Here is a 27,367-nt window from a genome sequence, read left to right on the forward strand (position 1 = left end):
TGGATTTTGCATAATGGTGACCTTTTAACTAAACCCCTCTTTTGGACCTAGTGATAAAGAAGCCTGAATCACAAACGCAACTACATCCTTCCCAGTGAGGTTTACAAGACATCATACATGCCTTCGTATTGTTTGTGTCAAAATCGTAACTGCAACTTGCGTATGAGTAATGAGCACACTAACACTAGAAAAGAATATCGCTCTAATGTTATTACAATAAAGAAATAACTCCAAAGTACGTCATTGTCATCAATCTAAATGACGTGAGCGTGAGGGAGGGAGGGAAAGCGTGAGGGAGGGAGGGAGGGAGAGAGGGGTTGGGGTTGGGGTTGAACGCAGAGGTTGATGAGTGAACCAGTGAGTAGGTTTCCAGAGAGAACAAAAAGAGGGAAACCAAAGCTTTGCAACAGAAGCATCCTTCACAAGTTGAGCATTCGGCTGCTACACACCAGGATTTCAAACCCTGATCAGATCTGAGGTGGAGCTCTGCTTGACCTTCCTGTGCAGCCGGCTCTGTTAGTGATAAGTGAAAATGCTCTGGAGATTGACTCTTGCCCTGGCTGTGGTGTGCGTCGGTGGCATCTGCAGCTGTGTGAAGGCGGACACGATGAGCAGCCTGCTGCTGCCGAGGGACTACGGGGTGAAGCTGTGCGGGAGAGAGTTCATCAGAGCGGTCATCTTCACCTGCGGCGGCTCGCGCTGGAAACGCTCCACAGACGGGGACATAGGTGAGCAACATGCTGCTGGTTCATCAGTGCTCACTAATTGAACAAGTGTTTATCTTAAATATAATTTTTAAAATGTGAATACAGACCTTAAAGACTATTCTGAAATATTCTTTCAACCTTTAATGTTGAGATCTGTCTTTAAATATACAGTAGTCCGGTGTATAGTTATAATGTAAGACATTGATTCCTCATTAAGGCTTAAGAAAGAGAATAAGAAAGGGTGCACAGGCAAGGAACTATAATTATTTTGTTCCTACTTTATTTGTAGCACTCACATATTTGTAATTGTAAGTTATATACATCAACAGGTTAGGCTGCAACAGGTTTAAAGAGGCAGCATTTCTCCACACATTTCATTAAACAGACCATATAAAGAGCTTAATCTCAGTACCATGATCAGCTCATGTTTATTTTGTATTTGACCAATCCTTTAAGCGAGTATAACCATCATTCCTGTCTCCTTAGTTCTACAAAATGTCAATTTTCTTATCATTCTAATCTTTGAATTAGTTTTTAGCTAAGACCAAAGATGCATATGATCTTTATATGTAACTCCTGCTAATATTGATCAACCCTCTTTGATTCTCCAGCTCCCTTCCAGTGGAGTTCCCTCAGTGATGTGACAATGGGGGACGACCAGCCAGACTGGCAGCCTGGGACAGAGCTTTCAGCAGATAACCCTTCTCCGCTCCTCATCAGCTCCTCTTCCTCCCTGGCGGACCTCCTGGCTCTGTACGCGGCCCGCAGAGAAAGGCAACAGCTGCCTCTGAGCGACTTCGCCCCTCAGTCGCAGCCTTTCACTGTTTTAGGTGAGCAAGACGGGAACCCAGCCGCAGGGGACTGGCCCGTAGCGAGCAAGAAGAAGAGGAACTTTTCTCTGGGTGTGGCCGGGAAGTGCTGCAGTCAGGGCTGCACCAAGAACGATATCGGACGCTTGTGCTGATTCAGGGAGCAGAGCGGCTTTGACACGAAGGTGTGATGGACAGTGTTGACGTAGGATGTTAAATATAGAGGAGAGAAAGTTCACATCTGCTTTTCATAGGTTTAAGTGAGCCTAATGTTTAAAAAATGATATATTTTCTTTACTTTCCTTGTTTGATATTTTGTTAATAATGATCATGTTCTGTAAGTAATCCTTTCAGCATCACTGAAAATAAATTCAAACTGTGTTAATATTAAATCTTCAGCCTTAAAGTGTCCTTTGTTTATTTGCTGGACCAGGAGAAGCACCCATTGTTTAGCCTGCGGACCACATGACTAACCTGCATTTATTCTAGCACCGGGCAATATCACACATTATGTCATTTAGGCTGCGGTGAACTTATTGCTGACATCTGTTCACAACATTACGCCTGCCTGATTGTTTTCCGTTAGCACCCGCAGGACGCTACTGCAGAAAAGTGGATTTCCCTTTTTCCTTTGTGACAAAGATGAAACATATACACATTCAACCCAATGCACAAAACCACACGCTGTATAATTGTAAAACTCATGTACACAATTTAATTTAAAAAAATTGATAAGCCACATTTTTGATCAAAGAAAAACAATGTTCATGTCCGTGGTACTGCAATATGTTTTCTTTAATACAATTATGTACACACCTGGAATATAATACATATCAATTTTTATAATATTTACATTTATCTATACATGTCATAAATGTAGCTGCATGTTTTCCATTGGATGACAGAACAAAGCTTCATGTCACTGACACTGCACAAAACTCAAATGAAACATGGTAAAAAAAAAACACCAGTTAAATCTGGTTTAACATCCTTTGTTTTCCTGACAATCTTGTGATAAATACATATTTCACAAAATAATATTTGGTTCACACACCAATGTACAAACATCACAATAAGGGCTTTATGAGGAAAAATATCTGAGGTGGGAAAATAAAGTAATTTTCCCGTCTTGGCAAGATTTAGAAACTCTGAAGACACAGACTTGACGTAAACAATGTGTGATTGTGGTAGTGCCCGAGGTTAGAGCGCTGGTATGTTTGAAAGTGAGAAAACGTTGCTCTTTACAATGACTAATTCTCAGGGATGTGAGAGAAGTCCGTCCTTTGACATTTTGTGTGTAAGATCTGCCACAAAAAACAACTTCGTTTTTTTCCAAATAAGAATGTAATGTAATGTAAAAAAAATAAGACAGATGCTGTTCCACAAATTACAATCTGTTCAGGGACTGACTTTGAACAATCCCCTCGTTAAGTCAGTACACACATTGATAGATACTGTAAAAAAAACTTTTAAGACATTCCATTTTTAAAGACATATTTTTGGCAGACATTGCAAAGCACCTCAGGACACATATTTAACTTATGCACATGCTCCTTATTCACTTTAAATGGGTGGACACATGATGACAAAAGGTTCTGTATCTACAGACAAAATTTCCTTGTAACACTGCAAACATTATACTGTAATTATAAAAAAAAAGACATCAACCCATCACTTATTACATCACCCTCATCATTTCCGGTTTCAAAAACAAAGCATTGGACTAACGTTGTATACATTAGTCCATGATCTGACGCTTCTCGCTGCCCAGATCTTAAGGAAATGTCTGTAATGCTTTTTGTTTGCATATTGCATGAAGTGATGTAAATAAATAAGTGGATGGTGATTAAGTTCAAATCTCAGGGAAGCAAAGCAAGAGTTTTGAGATCCCATTCCCCTTCTGTGAACCATGTATCATTTTTTCCTTGGAATGTCACAACAGACACCAATTTTGTTATCTTGCAAATGCAAAATCTTTTATCAGTGGGCCAGACGCTCAATCGGCATGAAGTTACCTCAATGTGTAATAAACATCTGTAACAGCAGGAATGTGATTTGTAACCACCTGTAGAGATGTTCATAACTGCTCCCCTTGTTTGCATTAACAAACAAAATGCTGCTTGTTGGTTATTTATATATGTTTGCTACTGATACTGATTTCAAGGCTTAAACATCCAACACAACTTACTTAGACTAGAGAATAACATAAAAAAAATAATGTATTCAATTGTGAATTTCAAAAAAAAAAGCATCTCATGTCTTATATTTGGTGTTTAAGTCGGATCTAGTGTAATAATCAACCAGGTTATTTGAACATGTCAACCTAAACTGCTAAGAAAGTAGATACTACCACTCATCATCCCTGTTTGAGCGACATGCAGAGCCACAAAAGAACACGAGTGCACGTCCGACTGCATCACAGCAGTGAGGTCACTGACACCTTCAGTGAGGATTGACTCCCCCAGTGGACACCTAAAGGTCAAAGGTTAAGCTGCAATGTGTCTTTGTTCTCTCGTACAGTCTCCACACTGTGGATTAATGTCTTGAATGAAGGGCGCAGTCCCGGCTCGCTGCTCCAGCACTCTGTCATCATCTTGTACATCTGAAGGAAGAGCATGGACATTAACACAGGAACAAACAATATGTACAACTGTGTATTTTGGTGTGATGGCTGAGCCTTGTTTGCTCAACTTCATAAATAAGATATCATACCAACAGTTTGTATTCAAACTCAAACAGAGTACTTTGTAATTGTATAGCTTGTATAGAGTTATTGACCTCATTTGGACAATTATCAGGAGCAGGCAGCCTGTATCCCTGTTTCAGAAGATCTATCAGATGGTAGACGATCATCTGGCCCTGCTTTTCATTTCCCATTTTGTCCATGAACACCTAGAACAGAAAACAAGTGTTGTTATTGTTTGGCTTTAATTAAAACAGCTTGGTAAAATGTCCCAAATGAACAGGACAAAAATAAAAACGACAAGTGTTTATTGTTTTATTGAGTGCTTAATCAACTGATTTCTCGACAGTCTTAAAATAGCCCAATTAAGTTGAAGGGGTAGAGTAGGAACATTGTGAGATGACTAAAAAGGGGGAAATACGTTTTGTCAAACTTAAAACCAAATTTGAAAGAAAAATAATATGTTGAGTACCGCCGGTGGGCTGCATTTCTTGTCACTGTAGGTGAAGAGTTCGTAGAGGACAACGCCGAAACTCCAGACGTCTGATCCCACGGAGAACTTGCTCTCTGTCAGCGACTCTGGAGCATACCTGGGGAAAAAAACATTTGACATACATGAAACATCATTTACTGAGGCCTCAACACATTGTTAAACACTGTTCATATTTAACAAGCAGAGATATAAAGGCATACAAGAACAAAGAAAACATGAAAATCATTCTCCTTTATCTTCATCGATGTCAACCTAGACTATTATAAATATATGTCCAAGTCTTCCTCACCAGAAGATGGGGCTCTCCCCTGGCTCTCTGACGGTGTAGTACTCCTTGTCGTGCGGCAGCACCTTGGTCAGGCCGAAGTCTCCGATCTTCACCCTCATCTCGCTCTCCACCAGGACGTTCCTCGTGGCCAGGTCTCTGTGGATGTACCGCCTAGTGGCAAGGTAGTCCATGCCCTGTAGTGTGGATAGAATCGCACAGAGAAAGAGAACTGGTGTTACTTATGAACTTTAAGGAAAACATCTAAATATAATATTGTACAGATTGTGCCTCTTAGAAAAGAACAAACTAACAAAACACATGCATACATTTATACAATATCTATATCCCACCGTCTGAGACAAAATTGTTGCATGAATAGAAGATACAATTAATATTTTAAGGTGTTTGTCTTTTTTGTAGATTTCCATATATATTATATTTTATTATTCAGATTTGTAGACCAACATCCGCTCCCTAACCACACCTTCACAGTTTCAGCTCTGCCATAAACGCTCGTACATAATGTGCACTAATGAGGTCATTATCACAGTATACTCCCTGCCATGGTTAACAATGCTCGTATTCAAAAGCTTAGGCCATTGTGTTTGTCAAGAAGAAATACAGCATGAGCTCAACATAATGATCCCTCTTTGTGCTGTAAATGTATTTATACAACAAACATGTATTTATTAACACACGTGATCAAACAGGTGATCACAAGTCAAAAGCAAATTACATTTCCCAAATCAGAGATAGGAGAGTTTGAAAGCATATTTTCAGTTACATTGGAGTGCATCTTAGAAAGAGAGGATCACCACGAACATAAAAGACCTTGAAAGTCTGCATCACTGCTTTTGGAATACCTTGCAGATCTGCGACGCGTAGTGCAGCAGTTTGCTGAAGTCGAAGCGCTCCTTGTGTTTGATGAGGTAATCTCTCAGGCTGCCGTAGGGGAGGTACTCCATGATCAGTCGGAGGTTCTTCCGTCCTGCACAAACAAAGTTAAGTGCGATACTTAGAAGTATGACGTGTGAGCAGTGGATCGAAGGCCTATGAGGAAATCTAGATGTATTCATTTAATGGGCTCGGTCACTACACCCTAGGCAGCGACAATTGTACATGAATGAAAATATATAACAATCTGCCGGGGGAAGTGAAACACACTCCCCAGATCTCTGCAAAGGATCAAGATTCATCAGGCCAATTATTGCTTCATTTAAATATGCCAACAAGGAAAATATATACTTTCATGCTTCTGTACTCATTGTGGAAGGAAATATCAAAGACTTCATTGTGGGGGCTAAACTGATCCAAGTATATCATTTAATTTGATAAATGTTTGAATGTCTTTTTCAAAAGAAAATGTCCTCTTATCCCTTTATCCATCTTGGAAACACTCAGGATAAATAATAAGAATAAGGCAGACTAAATTGAGCATTTATTTTGATTACTGTCATATTTTAATTGAACAGGTCAATAGATTTCAATGACAGCGAAAGGATGCATAATCCCACCTTGTATTGTGACTTTCTATCTCCCAATACATGTGTTGCTCGTACCTGCGCTGTAGCAGACTCCTTTGTACTTCACGATGTTCTCATGCTGGAGGGATTTGAGGATCTCGATTTCCCGCTCAAAGTCCCTGAGGTGCTCCGCCGTGCTGTGCTGCAGCTTCTTCACGGCCACCACCTCCCCCGTGCTGTCCTGCAGGGGGTCGTACCGGCACATCTCCACGCTGCCAAAGTTTCCCTGCAGAGCAGATTCAAGAGGTTTAGAAGGAGTTCAAGCAGACATTAAATGATATGTTCTAATGTAGCAAAGTCTTATGAACTGGGATGCTATCAGCGAGGTAACCGTATCTCAACAAGAGACTAGAATGGCAGTAAAAATGAAACACCATCTTTAAAAAATGTTTTAATATGAATAACTGCTGAGCGGAAACTGATGAGTGGGTTGAGTTCTGGTTACTGTATATAATCCATTTATCTGCATTTCCACATAGAAACACCCACACAAAGACACTGACTCTCTATATTGTTTTAAAAGAAGTGTGACATTTCTCTCAAGGGGAATATTTCCTAATATAGACAAATATTTAGATTCAAAGTCACTAAAGAACCTAGCAAAACCATCTCATATATTGTTATAACCATGCTCACATCCGGACATTATTTGAATACTAAAAGGAGATGAAGGACTGTCATACAAAAAGAAAAGGACTAATACAAGTATACTGTGTGAGCGTTCCTCACTTTGCCCAGCTGCTTGAGAAAGATGAGGTGTCTCTCCTCAAACTGGGCGGGCTCGTGGCTCTCTGAGGCCCACGGGAAGCCGCAGCCTCGAGTCCTGCTGGGCACCATGTCGCTCTCCACCAGCAGCTCGTAGTCTGGAAGAGAAAAGGGGTTGAATAAAAACAAATCTAGATCAAAACCAGAGATGAAGAGTGTTCTTATAGCACATCCACATGATTTACCCGGAGTGAAGAGGCTGTTGAGATCTCTGATAATGGCTTTGAAGGAGGGTCGGTGCGAGGGCTCGTAGTCCATACAGCTGTTGATCAGATTGGCCAGCTCCGTCCATTTAGGAGCCGGCAGCTGGTGCCTGTCCTCATAGAACAAGTTCTTCTGCAGAGCAAACATTTTATGTTTTCAATCTGGAAATGATAAAGCTACAGCAGACATTTATTAAAATAATCTATTTGTTTCAAATCCCTGAGTCTCTCTTACTTTAAAACTAATTGCGTGAGATAAAATAATAGTTGGATATTATAAATATGGTTATTTGTAGAATTGCCAGAAGTCAGATAAGATGATAACTCTCTAAAGTCTATACGGAATTAAAAAGTTATTGTAAATAGTCAAAATGGCTGAACTGCATCTCTAACATCAAAGTGGACCAAAGGTCACTGGGACTATTTTTTCCACCTGAACATTCTTGAGATACGGAACTTTTACAGTCAGTTTAAACTCTAAATGAATCCTGTGTGTTTGTGACCTTGGAGCAGTCCAGGGTGCTGAGAGGTTTGTCTCCTCCGCTGCAGATCTCCCAGAGGGTGGTCCCGAAGCCCCACTTGTCTGTGGCTAAACTCAGGTTTTGGGGGTTTTCAATGCACTCCGGGGCCACCCATGGGATACGCTCCACCAGAACTGATAGGGAGACAGAGAAGCACATAGAGAAGGAAATGCGTGAATTGAAGGTAAGGGGGAAAACCTGAGGCACACATTATCTTCACATGACCTGTGCCTCCTCACAGGTGTGAGGTGCGAGTGTTCTCACATCAGGACAGTTCCTGACTCTGTGTGTCTCACCTTCTTTGGGCAGCACGGTGATGCTGATGCCCGGGTCACTGAGTTTGATGAAGGGCAGGCTGACCGTCATCCGGTCCTCCTCTCGGATCAAAAGAACATTCTTGGCGCAAACATTTCCATGGATGAGGTTCTTATCCTCCTGTGTGCACATTACATGTTACATGTTAGACGCTTTTATCCAAATCGACTTACATACTCAATACTATGGGCAATCCCCACAGGAGCAATTTGGGGTGAAATGTCTTGCCCAGGGACACAACGACATGCTGACTGCAGTGGGGTTTGAACCTGTGACCCCCTGATCCCAACTGCGCCACACGCAGACGGGGACAACATAAATGACCTAGCTCAACTAGTTGTATTTCCATATGAGTTGAAGGTAGTCCTCTTCATTATGTCTTACCAGGTAGTGCATAGCCCAGGAGAGCTGCTTGGCCACCTCTAGCTTCCAGGTGATGTTAACACAACTTTTATTCTTCTTCAGGTAGGTGTCCAGTGAACCAAATTTACCGTACTCCTGCACCATCATGTCTGTAGGGAGATGAGAGAGAAAGCATTTGATTAATTTTATTCTTTGAAAAAAAACATCCATTTAACTAGTTTGTTAGATAGATAGATAGAATGGGAGGGATGCAACCCTCTTTAATGTTCACACATGCAGAGCACACAGCACACGGCACACAGTGACATTTGGCCTCTGTGTTTAACCCATCTTAGTACCAGGAGTCTAGTACGAGGAGCAGTGGGCAGCTATTGCAAAGCGCCCGGGGAGGTTTGAGGTTTAAACATTTGAAATGTATTGGATAAATGCTGGTCAACAAAGACTGTGTCGTACTGTGACATTGTTTTTTCACACAGCTACTTTGTGAAATGAGTTGTATTGTTTGTTGAGTCAGGTGTGGAGGATTGATTTACTCTGACAACACATTTCAAATAAATCTTATTGTAGCCGATTTATTTTGTGTTCTTTAAAAAAAAAAACGGTGCGCACACCTTAATTTCTCCATCCATATTCTGCCATCTGGTACTTTTCGGATTTGACTATCCCAGCTGAGAGGTTAATTGTTATACTATTACACTTTAAGTGCACCATATGCCAGGTTTTAATAGAGAACTGAACAGCCTAACACACACAGGAAAACATTTATTTGTATCAGTGACACATCTATTTTCCAAGTCATTTATTATAACCTTCCTTTCTTTGTTCCAGAATGCTCTAGAAAGGTTTCCTGACACAACACTCTGACGTGTGGAGCCAGTATTAGGTGGAGTTAAGATCCATATTGCAGTGGCTCAGTGGTGACCTGTTGATCCCAAGGCCTAATCCGGTCAAAGCACAGCTGAGAGCAGGTCAGAAAAGTTATCTCCTCACGGTTTGATTGTCTCCTTGCCTTTCTTAGTTTCCTTTGTTTCATCTTTGTCTAAATATCCCTCTTATTAAAGTTCTAACAGCATTCTTCTTACATGCCACAGTTTAAAGGAAAACCACTTTGATTCCTTTCTGTCTGTGTGTGTGTCTGTGTGTGTTCTATGGACTTACTCTCATTGCCACAAACACACACGCCAAAGTTGAGGAGTAAGTGCTTGTGGGAGAGCTGGCTCATCATACTGGCTGCTTCAAAGAAGGACTGTGGGGGAGAAAGGAGAGAAGAGATTCAATATTAACGCTTGTCTCTTTGAACTCCTCAGAGTTTCAGATCAGTCACTCAGCTAACCTCTGAATAGTTGCGGTGAGACTTGTCCAGGATCTTGATAACGACGTCTATCTTGTGAATCTCCCCGTAGTCTCCCGTCTCCTTCCTCACACCACAGAAGATCTTGGTGAAAGTTCCTTGGCCCAGACTCTCTTTCTAAAACACAAGAGATTTATCATTTTAAAAACCTACTTTGGAGATGGGATGCATTTCCACCATGTCTCTCTACCCATGATTACTGGAACCCTCTAAGCAGTAAACCACAGAGCCTATTTGGCAAAGACCTTTTTTTTTTTTTTTACAAGTCTTTTTATTTCATTATAGTGTACAATAGTCGATGCCATTTCATATATTGTAATATCACAGTACATTCACTACACTCCCCCCTCCGTCCCTCCACCCGCACATGCCCACACTAACGAAACCAAAAACATTTATAAAAAAAAAAAAAAAAATGCTTCTCAATATAACTTAAACAACAGAGCCATGAAAATGAAAATGAACATAAAACGAAAAAAAATAAAAATAATAATAATAAGCCCACATCAAAGTAAAACAAACAAAAATTATACAATTAATTATACAATACAGCGACAATATAGACTATGACAACACAACTAGTATTTCCGGCCGTCAGGAAAAATAGCCACAGAATGCACCATTCCATCACTGGTCATATCTCAGATATATTTTCCAAATATGAAAACCATGGCAACCACAGAGCTTGAAAGATATTTCCACGATTATATTTTTCCAAAGTCATTTTCTCCAGAGGTAAAAAATTTGTTATCTGATCAATGAAAAGTTTAAATGTTGGAGGACGTTCATTCTTCCAGAGTAAAAGTATACATTTCTTGTCAAAATATGTTATTGTGATTAGTATTCTATAATGTTTGGGGTTCAGTTTAAAGTTAGGCATATCATTTAACTGGAAAAAACATGGATTTTGGCTCATTTCGATGCCTAAAACGGCTTTTGTGAGCGCATGAATCGAATCCCAGAAATGTTTCAAGAGATCACAGTCCCAAAACAGATGCATAAATGTTCCTTCTTTTACTTTACATCTCGGACATTTTGGAGACTTTTCTTTGGAAATGTTATGCATCTTTATGGGTGTGAGGTAACATTTGTTGAGAAATGTAAAGTTTGCTTCTTTGATTTTATTGCTTGTGAATGGAAAATGTGTTCTTTCACAGATATTCAGCCATGTAGTTTCATCTATCTGTATTCCAAAGAACTTTCTGATATACAATGTTATAATTAAAATTGAATGACAACATAAATGACACAAGCTTTTTCACATGAAGCCAAGTGGACCGTATTCTGAACCCATGGCTTTGACTGCTTCAGATTCAACTACATAGATTTTGCGGTAAGCATCTCACAAGCACATGCTAAGCACACGTTCAAAACAGGAAGATAAAAAAACAAAACACCTGTTGATTCTAGTCTTGTGATACAGATAAGGCTCTCTGCTTGAACAACTTCTGTGGTTTTCCTGTGACAGACCTGCCTCATGTGCTCAAATAACAGGCAAGAAGAGGCGGAAAGCGACATGCCATCGAGGTGAGAGTCACATGCACACACACAATGCAATCACACGTGTCCACAGGGATTGCTGCTAAAGCTGGTGACAGTTGGCGGATCAATGAGGAAGTGTTTTTGTTAATTGACGTGACCTTACTGACCCCCACAGGAGTCCATTTCCCATTCTAGACACTCAGTCATATTGACAACTTTATTATATTATTAACAAAGACACCGTCCACCCAATTACAGATCACCTTCTTAGCGAAAGAAACTGGACACAAAGAGCTTTTTGATCCTGTTGTACGCTTCTACGATGAACCTAAATATGTTCACACTAAGACCGCAGGGAGAGTTATGAACGTGTGTGGCTTCATTCAGATGAGGGGGAAAGCGTTAAAAGGGTTATCTTACGATGACGAGGTCCTCTTTTCGGATCTTGTGGAAGACCATCTGGCTGATGTTGTGTTTGTGGAGCGAGGGAGACAGAAGAACATCTGCCCCGCGATTATTCCTGCACACCACCAGGTTGGACTTCTCTAAGGAAAGGTCAGTCACAACAAATTCAGATTATGACTACAGGGGGATTCCATTTTTCAATTTGCGATATGCAATAGAAATAGCAATGGTTTAGCTAATAATTGTTAAATTGACATCTGATGTAAACAGTAACTTGAACATGGTGACAGCTGGGATTGAAGCCGTTTCGTAAGGAAAAAACGTAATAAATAGTAACAAGATAACAGTGTCAAAGACGGACTGTATTAAGCTCTAACACAATTGATGTAGGATGTTGAAATGGGAGCTTCTCGTGACTTTAATCACTTTAACAAGGTATGTGCACAAGGTCATGTTCATTAGCTCCATTTATAATTATATCATGACTTGATTAATGGTTTTAAACAAACTCACACATAGGTTTGCAATTGAATCAGGCAAAAATACATTTCATCCCTACAGTATATCATCTAAATACAACTGAGTGAAAAGGTCTTAACTGTTACGGAGGATACTCTAATGGCATGGAATACCTGCATTTAACAGTCCATGTCTTAATTGAACTGTGTTGATGAATGTGCTTGTATTTATACTGTATTGGTGACTGTCTGTGAGTGAACCCTCACCTTTGAGGCTGGGCGAGCAGCACCTGCTCAGCTGGAACGTGTATCCATCGGTGCGCAGCGCCTCCTTCTGGTAGCAGTGCAGCAGCTCTTTGAGCGAGCTGAAGCTCCTCTTGGCTCCGCTCAGATTGTACTCTCCTGTCTCCATCTTCACAATCTGACAGTGCTTATAGTCCACCAAAGTTTCATACTGAAAATATAAATGATTACATTTTAGGATTCGAGACATTGGTACTCAAATACTGTAACATTGAAGGACAACTAATTGATTTATCTAAGTGTGTCTGATTTGTCATTCGATTTGGATGAGGATTAGATTAGCAAGAAAAACATGTTTAAATGATCATGAATATTCATTCAAGACCGACTTTACATTTAAAAATCGGTTATTTCAATGTATTCAAAACCATTGTCAGTGCTACCAAATTTGAATTAAAATTCTCAACTTGATTCAATGTATTTACAAATAGGAGCTCAAAGATGCTGCATCGGATGTATGAGGTTTATAAGAGAAGAGATACAGCATGCCTTAGTCACAGTATGGTTTTGCAGATAAACTGGATTGTCCATTTTATGTGGAAATCAGACCTATTGCTCCCTCCAGTGGAAGAAAGATATGGGCAACATTTACAAGTAATGATGGGCACACTTTTATGAATACTGGGTTTTAGTCAAACTTTTAACTTTCTCATACTGATATTCTGTACAAACTGTGAAGTCCACTGAGACGAATGTAACATGTGTGATATTGGGCTATATAAATACAAATTGATTGATTGAGAAATACAGTACTTCACATGAATGTGGACCCTTAGTTTACAGCTTACCCCCACCACGAATGACATGAAGTATTTGTCGTAGTCCTTGGGGCTGCAGCGGAGGAGGTACAGGCCTTGGTGGTTACCAGAGCGACGCAGCTTACCGATGGTAAACTCCATCCTGTGATAAGAGAGAAAAAATGAACTTGTGTGATTGCTGCTGTGGTTGTGGGTGCATGGGTGACAAGCTATATCTGTGCATGCGTGTTGTACTCACGACACAGGGCCGTTGCAGTAGCTCTGAATGCACTCCAGAAGTCTTGGTGGAGCCACCTCTTTACACAGATAATGATGGGCGTCTGCAACCAGCCTGTAATACCCATCCACTAATGACACGAAGGACAGAGCCTCTGGGAGCGAGCGAAACTCCAGTTCCTTGATGGTCAGACAGAGAAAGAGAGTACAGAGAGGGGATGCAGGAACATACATCATTTATTACCTATGTTGTACTTTAAATCATGTTCACTTCAATAGGTTATGTTCAATTTATAAACTAGGGGCCAAATAGGGTGCCATGTGGCCCGCCAATCATTTATAAGTAAGTATCTCCAAAATAGTTTTTTTTAATCCATGTATTTATGCATTTTAGAATAGCTAATTATTTTAAATAGTAAACAATTGTGAGATGTTCATCTTTATATCCTGTAACTAACTTTGACAGCAAGTACTGTATGTTGCCATTTGAACCCGTTGCTGAGTAGAGCTATAATGTCCCCACTCTGGTTCACAGGCAGGAGTGAATATTAAACTACACTGAAGACTGAAGAGTGTACTCTACCAGGATGTGGTTGTCCTGTCTGGTGAGAGTCACTATGCGACTCTCCACGGAGCCTTCTTTATTGGACTGTTTGATGCTGATGTCGATCACCTCTGAGAAGTCACAGTATGTCTGCAGCTCCTGGCGACACAAAAGGAATACAAAGTAGTGGTTAACATTTGTTTTAAATGAAGACAGAAGTGTGCCAACACATGCACTTTCGTTGTTATTGTAACCAACTCCTGGAGCTCCTTCTATTGGTCAAATAAACAGCATGGCACTGTGGTGCACAAATGCATTACCACGGCAACCCCTCTCCTCACCTCTTGTGCGTCGTCCTCCTCTTTCCCTTTCGAACACTGGATGCCTGTGTCGGCCATGACAACGATGGTAACCTCCCGTGCGGAGAGGTCTGTGACTTGGAAGCGCTCTGAGTACAGGCAGGGCAGCTTCTCCTCCAGGTTCATCAGGTATTTCAGCTTGAGGTTACAAACGGTGGCCTTGCAGTCAGTGAACTGCTGGATGAACTTCTTAAAGCGATAGCGGATCCTTTTCCGAGTCAAGATGTTGTACTCCTGGATGCGGCCTTGCATGCATTTGGGCAGGAATGATTTGTAGCTGAAAGCAGGGGAGGGGATCAGACAGGGTGGATAAGGTGAAGATATACTAAAAGAGGAGGGAATGATGAACAAATAATACCAACAAAAACTGTATGTTACTGATGAATAATATGTGAAAGAGTCTGGCAACAGTGCATACATATTATAAAGATTAGATATTGTACACCATTTTTTATCTCGTAGGAAAAAGACAAGTCATTCAGCTGCATGAAGACATATAATGAAACTATATTGATTCTCACTGTGTCAAACTGCTTTCGTTATTCATGACCTGTACGTACCACATGCACGTCAGCATAGCAGAGACACATAAGACAGAACAGCATTTAATGAGATCGGCATTGTCTTGAATTTTGGTTTTCTGAGCACAAGTTAAATGTTTTATTGTTTACTAGTCCACTCTAGCAGCTTCCTGATTCTCCCAGGTGGCTTCAAAAATTAACATTACTATTTATTAATTTTTTTCAGAGACCATTTTACTAACCCCTGCTTTAGATTGAATAGTGTATGAAAGCAGAACAAGTCACAATAACTGCTTACATTTAGTGAGTGAGTTTATCCTACCTGGTATCATTGTAGATGTCCACGGGTGACTTTCCACTCTCCTTGGCGAGCCTCATCATGTCCAGCACCACCATGCCCAGACATTCCTCCTGGGCCTCGTGGTTCACCGGAATAGGAGCCAAGCCATTCAGGAAGTCACTCCGCCACTGGAGGAGGAAAATGACAGCGTTTGTATTCCTCATGTTGACGTCTTTGTGACATATTTGAATAGATTCCTTTCAGGTGTGTGCCTAAGATATTGTGGTATTGCAACCCAAAAACGAAATGCCTTCCTCCGAGACATATAAACGTCTTTATGGCACATAAAACTGAATGTTACAATAAGAAAGTGTATTTTAAAGGGGAAATCCTTTAATATTATTAAATACTATTTCATTGCACAACAGTTGTTGGGTTCGTGTCACAGGCTCTTTAAGTCAATATTGAATCAACAAAGGCATATGTCAACAGAGATAAAAACCACCCTCATCCATGGAGCATTGCATATGTCAAGTTCACATACGCATGTGGGAAAGGGTAAACACACAAACACACAGTAAAGAGAAGCCTAAAATACCGTTACGCAAATGTGCTTCTTAAACACACTAACTAACACACTTCCTGTTTTCTGAACTGACACAATGACTGTCATGACACACGGACAGGCAGTCATATAGAGAGAGGGAAGCAAGCCTTTTTTATACTCCCAACCCAACTTGTCTGCATTATTTAATAAAAAGGAAGTGGCAAGATATTTTTTTTAATTCATAAATACAAATGTGAAGTGCCAACAAACAAAGTACCTTAAACAAAAGAAAATAGCAGTCTTAATAATGATATGAGGTGCAAGCCATGAAGACTAACCTGAAGAAATTGGTATGCCATGACACAATCATCCATCACAGGGCTCTCCATCCCCTTGGACACGCCATAGCGGTGGGCATACAATGAATTGCTGCTGTTATACCAGCCAGGGAAATAGTATCTGGAGAGAAAATGTGGCCAGAAGAAATCCGGTTTCAAAATAAATCTGAGCATAAAACACATGTAAAGTCTGAAAAGCATTCACAACATTACTAAAATACATGCTAGAAATATTTACCTGATTCTAAAGTGCAGGCTCTCACTGGCTGGGTGGTCTAGTTTAAAGATGTGGTTAGGAGGGAACCATATCTTTTCACTTTCCCTCATTAGGGCAAACAAGCTGCAGTAGACTGGAGCAATTCCTGGCAAGAGAGAAACAACATTTGATGTGTTTACTACAGTATAACATAGTGACTGAAAGTTCTATTCGTTTTATATCCAAGTTTGAAATAAAGAACACGTTTTTAGAACTTTAGCAACACATTGAAGTGATGAGCAGCAACAACTGGCCATTATTAACTAACAGTCAAGCATAGCCTAAGTATGTTATTATGCACACACAGCTTGTGTTGTGGTAGCAATGTAGACAAGAAGCAATTGTGACACTGACATCCATTAGCTACAGGTGGTTACCATAAACTACTGTAGCCTATATAAACCAAGGTGGACGAAGTATATTGTACTTAAGTAAAAGCGTAAGTATCAGAGAGTAGGAATACTGGCCTATTTTGGATTTGTTTAATATATATCATATGTTTTTATTATAATGATTGATTCATTATTTATGTTTATCATAGCTGGTAAAGGTGGAAACTTGTTTTCCCTTGTATTCACGTCTGGGTAGTTTGTGAATTTACTCCAGGTGTAACTAAAATCTTATTTAAGTGCTGATTATGTTTTATACTATTAATCAACCTCTGAAAAGTAAGGTGTTAAATACAGGTAGTGGAGTAAAAGTACACAGTTTACCTCTGAATTGTTGTGGGGAGTAGAAGTACAAAGTAGCAGAACATGTCCCTTTTTAAAGTTGTACTTTAATGCAGTACTTGAGTCAATGTACTTAGTTATTTTACACCACTGTATATAAATGGTTAACAAAGATTGTTCTAAACTATAGAAATAGTTAAGCCCTATCTGAATACTGATTTATTATCAGCGGTAATGTTTGTTTCTTAAGTAGTGGTAATGGCATGTTTGATCATCTGGCCTGAAGCCTGAATGCCCTCACGTTGAATTTGATCTGGCAGTAAGGTGTTTTGTCAGTGGGGTTAAGTGGGTCACTGGCAGACAGAAACATTGTATCACACAGCAGGAAGCCCTCACAAGAGTGAAGCAATGAGTTCAAGGAAATAAGCTCAACCACAACAGGGGAAGTAAAGTTAAATGAAGGTTGATTTTTAAGCAAGTCTTAAAGAAGAGTATTATTTTGTTCACATGATTAATTCATAAAGTAAGAAACAACATGCAGATTGAATTCACTATATTCACACCGTTAGAGGTCAGAGTCACTGTATATGTTATACTGCTTATCAACATACTTCCTACCATTTTATTCAGATATTCAGTGGTAGCAGATAGAGGGAACGTATAAGACAAAGGAAGAAAGAAGGAAGAAAAGCAAGGGCATGTAGAAGATAAAGAGAAGACAGAGAGACGTTTTTTCTTATCGGCTACATGGAGCCAGAGTGTGTCAGAGAGAGATAAAGCTGAGGCGGAGAGGAAAACAAGACACAACAGTCGACAACTTCCTGATTTGTGTTTGCTAGAAAGAGAAAGCCAGTAGTTCTGTCTCACAACACTGGGTGGGCTCTGATAGCAGAATCCCCTGCCCCTACTTCTTTAAAGACAATAACCGGATGCATTTCAAACTTTGAAGAAGCCACGGGAAACGCTCCTAAACTTTATTCTAGTAGTTCCTTGGAATATTTATTTTCCCGGACACAGATGAGTAGAAAGTAGGTTAGTTATATCCTCACAGCCGCCAGAAGGCTACGGGCTGTTTGGCTCAAAAACTATTTTCCCAGAGAACTGACCTCATTTAGTTATTAATAGATATAGTTTAATAGACACTTAAAAGACAACACCAGCACAACATGTTCTCATAAGGCCAACAGTGGCAACGCTTCTTGACATAAACTGTTCAACTATCTCAGAAAAACAACATTCTCCTTTAAGATATTAAAAACATTTAAAATAAGGTTAAAGGCTTAGTTATACAAATAAAATAAAAAGCCTCCCTTTTACGTCATTGTGTGGCAAATTGCTGTCGCCGTGTGATTGCATGACTGACAAATGTTTTAGCCTGTCATAGTAGATAATAGCTTGTCGAGCTTCACATTGCTATTTTATTCATTCAAATGTAAACAAAAAATAATTCCATGAAATATACAAACAAATGCATCGCTGCCAGAAGCAACATTTCCTAAGCTGCTGCTGCATTAATAATATGTGTATTTATAATTCAATGAAACTTTAGAGTCATGTTTAACAGAACAAAACATCCTGAGTGTGCTACGAACTTGCTGGCCATTTGCAATGTTTGTGAATAATTAAATATAAATAAAAGTGTGATATTTGAGACTTTTTATACATTAATGTTATTAAGCCTGACCGATTTGACGCAACAGTGGTTACACAACCAGAAAACAAAAACAAAAGCAGAACCTCTCCGGGTTGCAGCAACAACCAACAAGTGGGCAATAAAGAAAGTCATCTAAAAGTGAACTGTTTAAGGTTTTGACAACAGCACTCACAGTTTCTAAATTCTTTAGTTCATTTATAGTTAATCAAACTAGCGGTTACTAGTGGAGCCTCGCAGATGGGGGTGCTGTAGCCCCCTCAGCATTCCCCCCCCCCCTTCCCGCGTCCATTCGCGATGTCTCGCAGATCCCACGCAGCAAGCAGCTCACACTGTCCGCTCCCCACAGCAGCGAGCCGCGCAACGTCCCGCCAACACGGCACCCAGACCCCCCACAGCATTCTCATCTGTTTGTCCTTGCTGGTGTCATCTTCTGGTTGCTAACGCCATTGTAACACATAAACACTGATGTTCCGCTTTAACGGTGGTGAACTAATCAGAACAGAGTGGGCGAGCTAACCAATCAGAGCACACTGGGCTCACACACACTATACAGAGATGCTGTATGAGTAACCAATGTGAGTTTGGAAAATTGCACAATGTAAATCTATTCTAGTAGACCTCAACAATGGAATTATGATCAGTAGAAATGGCTATGACATGGGACCTTTAACAAATAAAGTTACCATGCATAAACTGTATTCTATATATTCTGTGGGCTGACATTACGTCTGAAATCCTTTTGTGACTCACCACATGCTTTCGCCGCCCTGATGCACAGTTCCTCTGCTACGTACTCTCCAGGTGGGAACGTGAGAGCGCTTTCCGATCCCTTTGCTGCACCGCCCCCTCCTCCATCTTTCCCCAGGTAGTAAAGGTTGACAGTGAGGCAGGTGGCATCCGTTTCCGGCTTGGGGTCGAGTCCAGCGGCTGGCTCGAGTTCAGGGAGGTGGCCATTGAGATGTGCTGTGGGACCAGAGATGGGTGGATCCATGTCTGTCAGCAGGATACAGGCCTTGTGCAAAAAACAAACATCCACCTGACAGGGGACAAAGGGATGAGACAGAGAGAAAGCACAGGTAGGTTAAATCATGTCCAACATCCTAGTTTAGGGGGTAAGCATGCCAATATTAAACATAAAGTACATCCGAGGCTGTTGGGAATATCTTTGGTATTGGAAAAATAAGAATTTGAAATCAAGGTCAAAAGTGAGAGGAACACGTTTATTACAGTTCCTCCTAGGTAGAACATGAAGTTCTGAACCACATTTTAGGGCAGTACATTCAATAATAAAAGAAAATTCACACTCGATATCACAAACATGCACCTCATGTTTGTGATATTCAGCTTCTTTTTCCCTCGTGTTGCTCGAGGAAAAATCAAGAAATCACCAGACAGTGAACCAAAAACTCAGTTAACAAGCCATTAGTTGTTGGGATATTATATTACTGACCAAAGCAGTCGGTCGATTGTTTACTTTAACTTTGCCATCCATAGAGCCACGGAGCTGACGAGAGCTAGCTTCCTCTATGACGAATAAAGAGTCTGAGAAAAAATGTATTATTTAATTCAGAGGGTCTAAAAAACGTTTGATTGCAGAATCATTTATAAGTCGCTGATATATCTTTACATCAAACCTGCTACTGTCACTTTGTGCCACTCAGAATAATGACTAATGTAAATACGTCAGCCACACTAACATTACTCAATTGTAATATCAAACTCACTCAAAAAGGTAAGGTTCAAAATGTCATTATCAAATCACAGGATGGAATTATGTTTCTTGATCACATTATCTTCATCTATCACTTATATTGGTCTTCCTGTGTATGCTCGTTACTGAATTAAAGGTTTCTAAAACATAATTAATTATGTTGAGTGGAATGAAAAAAGATGGCGGTGGATATTTTTACATATAGTTAATATACCGTCGCAAACAAGCTCTCAAATGCAACCCTAAGGCAAAGGCATTTATTCCTGGTCTGTTCACTTTATTTTGAACTTAACTTTTGAATGAGATTTTCTAGACCACAGCCATTTTGAACAGTGTCTGATTCAGATGTCTGAGAGGCTATTACTGTATGTCCCTCTATTCAGCCATAAATGAATACAATCTCAACCACTTACTCACTTACCATGCAGAAAACCCTGGACCACTCTCAGCAGTTCTAACCTCTTATGCATTTTCACTGTATGTAAAAATGTACTTAATCATTTTTGCACATGGAAAAACGTATGATTCGTTCTCTATTTGAAAATGCATATGTATGTTCTCCAAGAAACAGCACAGAAGCTGGGGCAAAATCAAATGGAAAAAGTAAGTGGAGAATTATGCAATGTATTGTTTTGGTTCCAAAGCGATCAGCAGGTGAGGAGGCCAGACAAATATTTAGGCCAAGCATTTTTTAATTCAGGAAAACCCAGCTCTCTCTGTTTGTTCAGTGTGTTTACACACCCTAAACGTTTATCATGTGGCAGACAGGAAGAGACTTCTTTCCAGCCCCTTGCTGCGTCTTATCTCTGCCTCTGTGCTTGTTGAGGTCAGAGCTATCGGCGCAGACACATGTTGCCCCTAATGGCCACTCTGCATGCTGGCCGCTGCGGCCACGACTTAGATAGGCATTTGGACATTTCATAGTAACAAATCATCTGCTGGGATCTTAAAGTTTGGATGAAAACAATGGCCTACTTAAGCAGTTTCAAACTAATGTTGAAGCCACAGGTTATTTTGCATCATGCTTTTGACCATGAACCATGGTCTAAGTCCAAAAAACAACTAAAACCTGATAATGCTTATGTCGCTAAGTCATTTTGAATGTGCAACTTTCCCTCAGCACCGATAACAGGAATTGATCATCACAGAGACATGCGATTTCAAAGAAAATAGACAACTAGGAAGCAATTCTCAAAGGGAACCAATTATTGGTTTCCAACCAAAGGCCAAGCCATTGTGCTGTGTGGTCCTTGTTCAACAAAAAATGTAAAAATGTTTCCAGATGTACAAATGAAATCCACAGAGACACAGCTATAACTGGTGCCAAAAGTTCTTTAAATGACTAGAAAGCTTGAATACTCTTTTTTCATGTTAAGCACTCAATCATGCCAACAGCTTAGCTTAGGAACCAGCCCAAACTAAGAAATGGGGAAAACCCTGAAATACACTTGCAAGACATGATTGAGGTGTTACAGAAGTCTGAGCAGTTTTTGTGAAATGTGTATACGCAACACCGCCAATATGCAGAAAACAGAGTACTTTCCCGATGATGCTTCTGTCTTTCCTAGAAGCGGTATTGAGCACCTACTGTTGCCATGCAGAACTTGTTTGACTGTGGCACTAGTTGAAAGTTAAATGCCCAAACTGTTTTTTGGGGACTATGGATGGCAGGTGGAGTTTTTTGTTTTGTGACACCACCAGTCATAGCCTGGATAGGTTTTGTGTTTGCTAACAGTGAAAATCTAGTTGCACAAACCTGTGTGTCAACTCAAGTCATACTTTGTCATGTCTTGATTAGTTACCAACCATGTACCCTGAGCCTAAAAAGGGACTGGAGAGAAAATGGCACACCTACAGTACTCCAGGATAATAGCTAGGCAATCCACTGTTGCTTATAAAATGGATGGGAATACACCATTGAAGTGTTGCGATTAGTTAAATACTAAATTCACTAATCACTTTTCAATGGGATCACAAATAAATCAAAAATCATGGAAAAAATAATCTATATTTATTTATTTGCCAGACCAATAGCTTATATTTCTATATTATTATTATATATATAGAAATATTTTGAGGGTTTTATTGTATATAACTCAAACTTTGAAAGCAAAGATCAGATGGATACTTTTTAATATGCATCCGGCAAAGATGGGTGTGAAGGTTGCAGCACATCAGAACCGAGTTTACAAACAACTTCCTCTCAAATGTGCATATTGTCTGCAGATTTCTCATCTGACAGTGAAGCTGACAAGCATGTGTTTATACCTCATAAAAATATTAACACATTCCTTACAGGCGACAGAATGTCAATTTCCATGGAGGACCGTTATCTGTCATCAGCACTCTTGTGTCTTGTGTCCATCAGGACAATTGTACATTGATAATATAAGAAGATTATGTGGTTTGTATAGGCCTTTTAACCAAAGAAACATTACATTTAGAGCTGAGATTAGACATTTCCACATCTAGTCTTTAGACATATTGTTGAACAAATAAATGTTTTTAGATTTTAGATGGAGAAACGTCCCTCTGTCAGCTGTAATTATTTTAAATAGCAAAACTATTAAAAGTGAACAGGAGTATAAGTACCTTGGTGGCAGTGTTATTAAAATCGAACGTATATGGATTGCTTACACTAGTGCTATGTTTGAACTTTAAGTTTTGGACTACGCTGATATTGTTTTATAAAACATTTATTTTGGTCTAAATGTGGCAACTTTTTTTAACTACTTTTTAATGTCATTTTAGACTACTGTACTACAGTGTAAAGTTGTTGATGTTGTATTACAATTCTTTTTGACTCACTTTTCAAAGAAAATGTCCTAGGGGGAAGTTTTCATTCATTCAAATGATCTCTTGTGATCTCCACTTTCTTTTTACAAGATACAAGACTCTCTTAAAATGGTTTCCCACATGTTAAAACTGGAAATGGATCAAATGAGGATAAAGTCTGGAAAAGTCTGCCAAAACACTGTTGGATGCAATCCTCACTGCAAACAGAACAACAAGTATCTAATGCCCTGAAGTGAACCTTTGCGTTACTGCTCACTCACTTCCCACACTTACGCAACGCTGCATTTGTTTCAGTGGGTTAACACTTCCTCAAAAGTGTCTTCAAAACAAAGCCAGGCAGTGAACCTACTCTCTATATGATGTTTTGAAATAAACACATTGGTCTTGGAAATGAATTGCATTTTCTTTTGGTTTTACTTCCTACTGCAGAAGGGCAACCATTTTTTACATACACTACTGTATGTATCATTGCTCTGCATTCTTTGTTCTTCAATTTAAAAACACAACACGTTCTTACAGTTTTCTTTTTCATGACGAAAGCTCATGCTATATACTTTTTTTTCTTACTTTTTTCAGCGCAAGTAATGCAAGTCATTTGACTGACAAACTCCACACAGAAGGAGTTTAGGTCATCTCTTTTTTTAAAGTTATGCACATTTCAAAAGAGCCTTAACCCTATCTCTAAAAGTAAAAGGTATATGATATGTCCTGATATCAAAGCTGAAATACAAAGGTTTTACTGGGGGAAAATAATTTTGAGCCAAAAGAGGAAGTAGAAAGAATGTTTTTATCATTAACAAAATGTACAGAACAGACCACAGATTAAGGTAATGTAATTAAGGTGGTGAACACATAGGCATTTCCTTCTCTGTACTGTAACGATGTGATTGATTTTTTGCTGGCTTTTGCTATGTTAAAGGACACTGTGTTTAAACGCTTTCAAATACAACTGAATTATGGAATTATTTTTGGGTTAAAAAATACGTCCAACGTTTTTTTTTTTTCTTTTTAAACCTTTATTTAACCAGGTGGTCCCATTGAGATCATCGATTTCTTTTTCAAGGGAGACCTGTCCAACATGGCAGCAAGTAGGTTACAACATGAACATAAACAACAGATACGGACATCGTATTAACAGGGCTACATTTACATACCTAGAGACATTGACAAGTACCAACAGTATCAATTACCACCTATCCGAGCTTTAAAAACAGGCAGTGGCACCAATTTTCTCAATTTCAAATATTTTTGAAGACTGTTCCAAGCAAGAGATGTGCACATAAAAGCTTTCATACCTAAGTCAGTCCTAGCACTTGGCACATGTAACAAAACCACATCATGTGATCTCAGGCAATAGCTACCTGCAACTGTCTGTTTGATCAGAGAGCAGATATAAGATGGGAGTTTACCCAACATGGCTTTATGAACATGTACCAGTGACTGAGCCTCCGTACAGTAAGTGAAGGCAGACCTGCCCTGGCATACACGGTACAGTGATGAGTTAATACTTTACAGTTAGTAACTAATCTTAGTGCACTGTGATAGGAGGCATCTAACTTTTGCAGGTAATGGGCAGGTGCATTCATATAAAGCAGATCACCATAGTCCAGCACAGGTAAAAAGGTCACAGAGACTAGCCTTTTCCTAGCCTCAAGTGAGAAACAGGACTTGTTTCTGAAAAAGAAACTTAGCTTCACCCTCAGCTTTCTAAGCAGATTATCGACCTGAATTTTAAAAGAGAGGCAATCATCAAGCCAGATACCAATGTATTTATTACAGGAAACAACAAATAGGTTAAACAAGTTCAAACAAAACGTGAATGGCTGCAAAAGTAAAGCAGATGGCCAACATTGTAAACGGCCATTTCTAACTGTTGAATGTTTTGGCAAGGATTTTTAGTCATGCCGTAAAAGTAAAGTCAGTTCTTCCTTAAGCAGCAGAATCAATACCTAAATGAATCAAGGTTCTGGGAAACACCGGGCGAATCACCCTAAACCACCCCTCAGTGTGGGATGTTTTCATTCATTTACTGTAGGTTCATATCTAACTGCCAATTCTTTTGAGATCCAGTAATCCAAACATTGCACTGAAGGTCATTTTGGCAGAATGTGACGGGAAAAAATGTGCAGCTGTAAATTTGCCATTGCTCCGCGACCTATTTTAAACTAGCCAACTTGTTTTTTCTCCATTTTCAGAAGCTGACAGTGCAGACCTCGGTGTGTGACCTGAATAAAACATGCAACAAAAGTACGTACTTTCCCCCTTTACTGTCTACATGTCTTACTAATTGCATTCTTCAAGTAGTCTGATGAATCAACACTGCCAGAAAAAAGATGTCAAACCTAAAAGAAACATGTACCCAACAGTACACTATTTACAGCATGTCTAACCCTAAATAGATACACTACTAAGTATAGTCTTGTTATGATTGATGCTGAGTTCAATCTGTATCTGCTCCCTTGGCCCCCCTCAACAGGGCATCAGCCAATGAACAAATCCATATTAGTACTATTGGTTGGAGATGACTCAAGCATTGCTAAAACATTAGTTTCCTCAAAAAAGAACCAACATTATGAAGCTTGAACTGGATATGACTGCTCTGAAGTGAATGAACCAGTGTGGCTTGGGAAATGATTCATCTCAGATAGGCATCTAAATCATGTGGGACCACCATCAATAGACTATATTTACACTCAGTTAGGAGTTCATCACAGTAGGTACATTATGCCTAGTGTAGTCCAAAATAGTCCTTCAAATAATCCTTTTTACATGAAGGTTAGATTTCTCACTTTTTGTTTAAACTGAACTAAGAGATGTGTTGCTGCTTAATGAAGGAATCAATTATTTTACACCCTTCTAACTAAAACTCAAAACCCCATCACTTCAACTTAAATGGTAATTCTGTGCAGCAGTAGTTCCTGGTGCTGTTCTTGTATTTTAACGTGTTTTTTATACCTCGGGACTGTGGGAAACAGAATTTCGATCTTTCTGTGTGTACAAACATATTTTGAGATTGACAATAAAGTTGACTTTGACTTAATAGCATTGCATTATAGTATTATTATTATAATATAGGTATATATATAATCTAGTACTATTATAGTACAATGCAATACAACTCTACAGTAGTATACAGCAGCTTCTTAACATAAACACACTCCCATAAACACACACCCACACGTAGACCACACAGCAGTTAAATACATTTTATCAGGCAGTGTGAGAAAATCCTGAAGTAAAACGTCATTACAATGCGTTACATAAACATGACTGTACACTTTTAGTTACACTTTTGGTCAACGCTCTTCCCACAAGTCAATGTTTTATTTACATACGTAACACCAACAAACAGATCTCAAAGTTAGTTGGAAGTGAGCTGTTGAAAAGCACAGAAACAGAAAACTTACTCGCTGTTGTCTTCTGGTGGCTGCTTTAGTTTAACTCTGCTTGGTCTCAGTCCTCCGATCAGCCCGGGAGCAGCGGGCTGTAGGACGGGCTCTCTCAGCGTTAGCTCGATCCTAGCGGTCTACTTTGGCTCTCGACAAAAGTGACAATGTTTCGTTATTTGGCATGTTGACTGCCATTCCGTCGGTATTCACATATTCTCCTAAACTGTCCTCATTTGACGATTCCGAGTCACTTGGAAACTCCTCGCGCCGAGCTCGCTGTTGTGTGTCCCAGATGAAAGCTAATGGTTATACTAAGCGGCACAGCGGGACTTACCCTGTCTCCTCGTATGAATCGACCGTAGTAGCCTACAGAGGATGTTGCTGCTGGTGATGAGGGAGGAGCAGCGACCGCGGCGACACGCCCCCTACACAACACTACGGTTGTTGAGAGGGTTGAGACCCTCTTTATATGTCTATGGTTGAGACTGTTTGAGACGAGCTGCGGCTCGCCTCGAAAGTAGACGAGAATAGCCGATCGCAGCCGGGGGAGGTTTCAAAAAGCTCGCCTGATGTCGGACAGCTCGGAGTCGGCTTCTTCTTCTTCTTCTTCTTCTTCTTCTTCTTCTTCTTCTTCTTCTTCTTCTTCTTCTTCTTCTTCTTCTTCTTTTTTAAATTGTT

At 39.8% G+C, this 27,367-nt stretch overlaps 2 protein-coding genes across 2 annotated transcripts; one reads left to right on the plus strand and one right to left on the minus strand.

The window, feature by feature from the left end:
• Positions 1-379: 379 nt before the first annotated feature.
• On the plus strand, positions 380-3,799 carry rln1 (relaxin 1). Its single transcript, XM_079656705.1, has 2 exons — positions 380-728; positions 1,319-3,799. The coding sequence occupies exons 1-2, from the start codon at positions 533-535 to the stop codon at positions 1,669-1,671; spliced, it is 549 nt and encodes a 182-aa protein (XP_079512831.1). The 5' UTR covers positions 380-532; the 3' UTR covers positions 1,672-3,799.
• Positions 2,294-27,112, minus strand: jak2a (Janus kinase 2a). The gene is made up of 24 exons (XM_079656704.1): positions 26,708-27,112; positions 19,544-19,829; positions 16,451-16,574; positions 16,213-16,333; positions 15,370-15,515; positions 14,509-14,803; positions 14,207-14,326; positions 13,646-13,803; positions 13,438-13,549; positions 12,614-12,800; positions 11,904-12,028; positions 9,984-10,118; positions 9,809-9,896; positions 8,672-8,799; positions 8,269-8,407; positions 7,955-8,106; positions 7,434-7,584; positions 7,213-7,346; positions 6,520-6,709; positions 5,824-5,948; positions 4,982-5,154; positions 4,672-4,789; positions 4,295-4,408; positions 2,294-4,118 (listed from the first exon to the last, which is right to left on the minus strand). Exons 2-24 carry the CDS (start codon positions 19,782-19,784, stop codon positions 3,996-3,998), a joined length of 3,399 nt encoding a protein of 1,132 aa, XP_079512830.1. The 5' UTR covers positions 19,785-19,829; positions 26,708-27,112; the 3' UTR covers positions 2,294-3,995.
• Between the last annotated feature and the right edge of the window lie 255 nt (positions 27,113-27,367).

The sequence above is a fragment of the Notothenia rossii genome (genome assembly GCF_949606895.1).
Source record: "Notothenia rossii genome assembly, chromosome: 11".
NCBI lineage: Eukaryota > Metazoa > Chordata > Actinopteri > Perciformes > Nototheniidae > Notothenia > Notothenia rossii.

What these genes read in the sequence shown, in the direction of transcription:
- rln1 (XM_079656705.1), top strand. Translation starts at nt 533, where the DNA reads ATGCTCTGGAGATTGACTCTTGCCCTGGCTGTGGTGTGCGTCGGTGGC. An exon ending in CTCCACAGACGGGGACATAG is followed by an intron (nt 729 to 1,318) that starts GTGAGCAACATG and finishes TTGATTCTCCAG; the next exon opens with CTCCCTTCCAGTGGAGTTCC.
- jak2a (XM_079656704.1), bottom strand. Translation starts at nt 19,784, where the DNA reads ATGGATCCACCCATCTCTGGTCCCACAGCACATCTCAATGGCCACCTC. An exon ending in AGAAATGCAGCCCACCGGCG is followed by an intron (nt 4,409 to 4,671) that starts GTACTCAACATA and finishes TTTCTGTTCTAG; the next exon opens with GTGTTCATGGACAAAATGGG. An exon ending in CTGATAATTGTCCAAATGAG is followed by an intron (nt 4,119 to 4,294) that starts GTCAATAACTCT and finishes CTCTTCCTTCAG; the next exon opens with ATGTACAAGATGATGACAGA.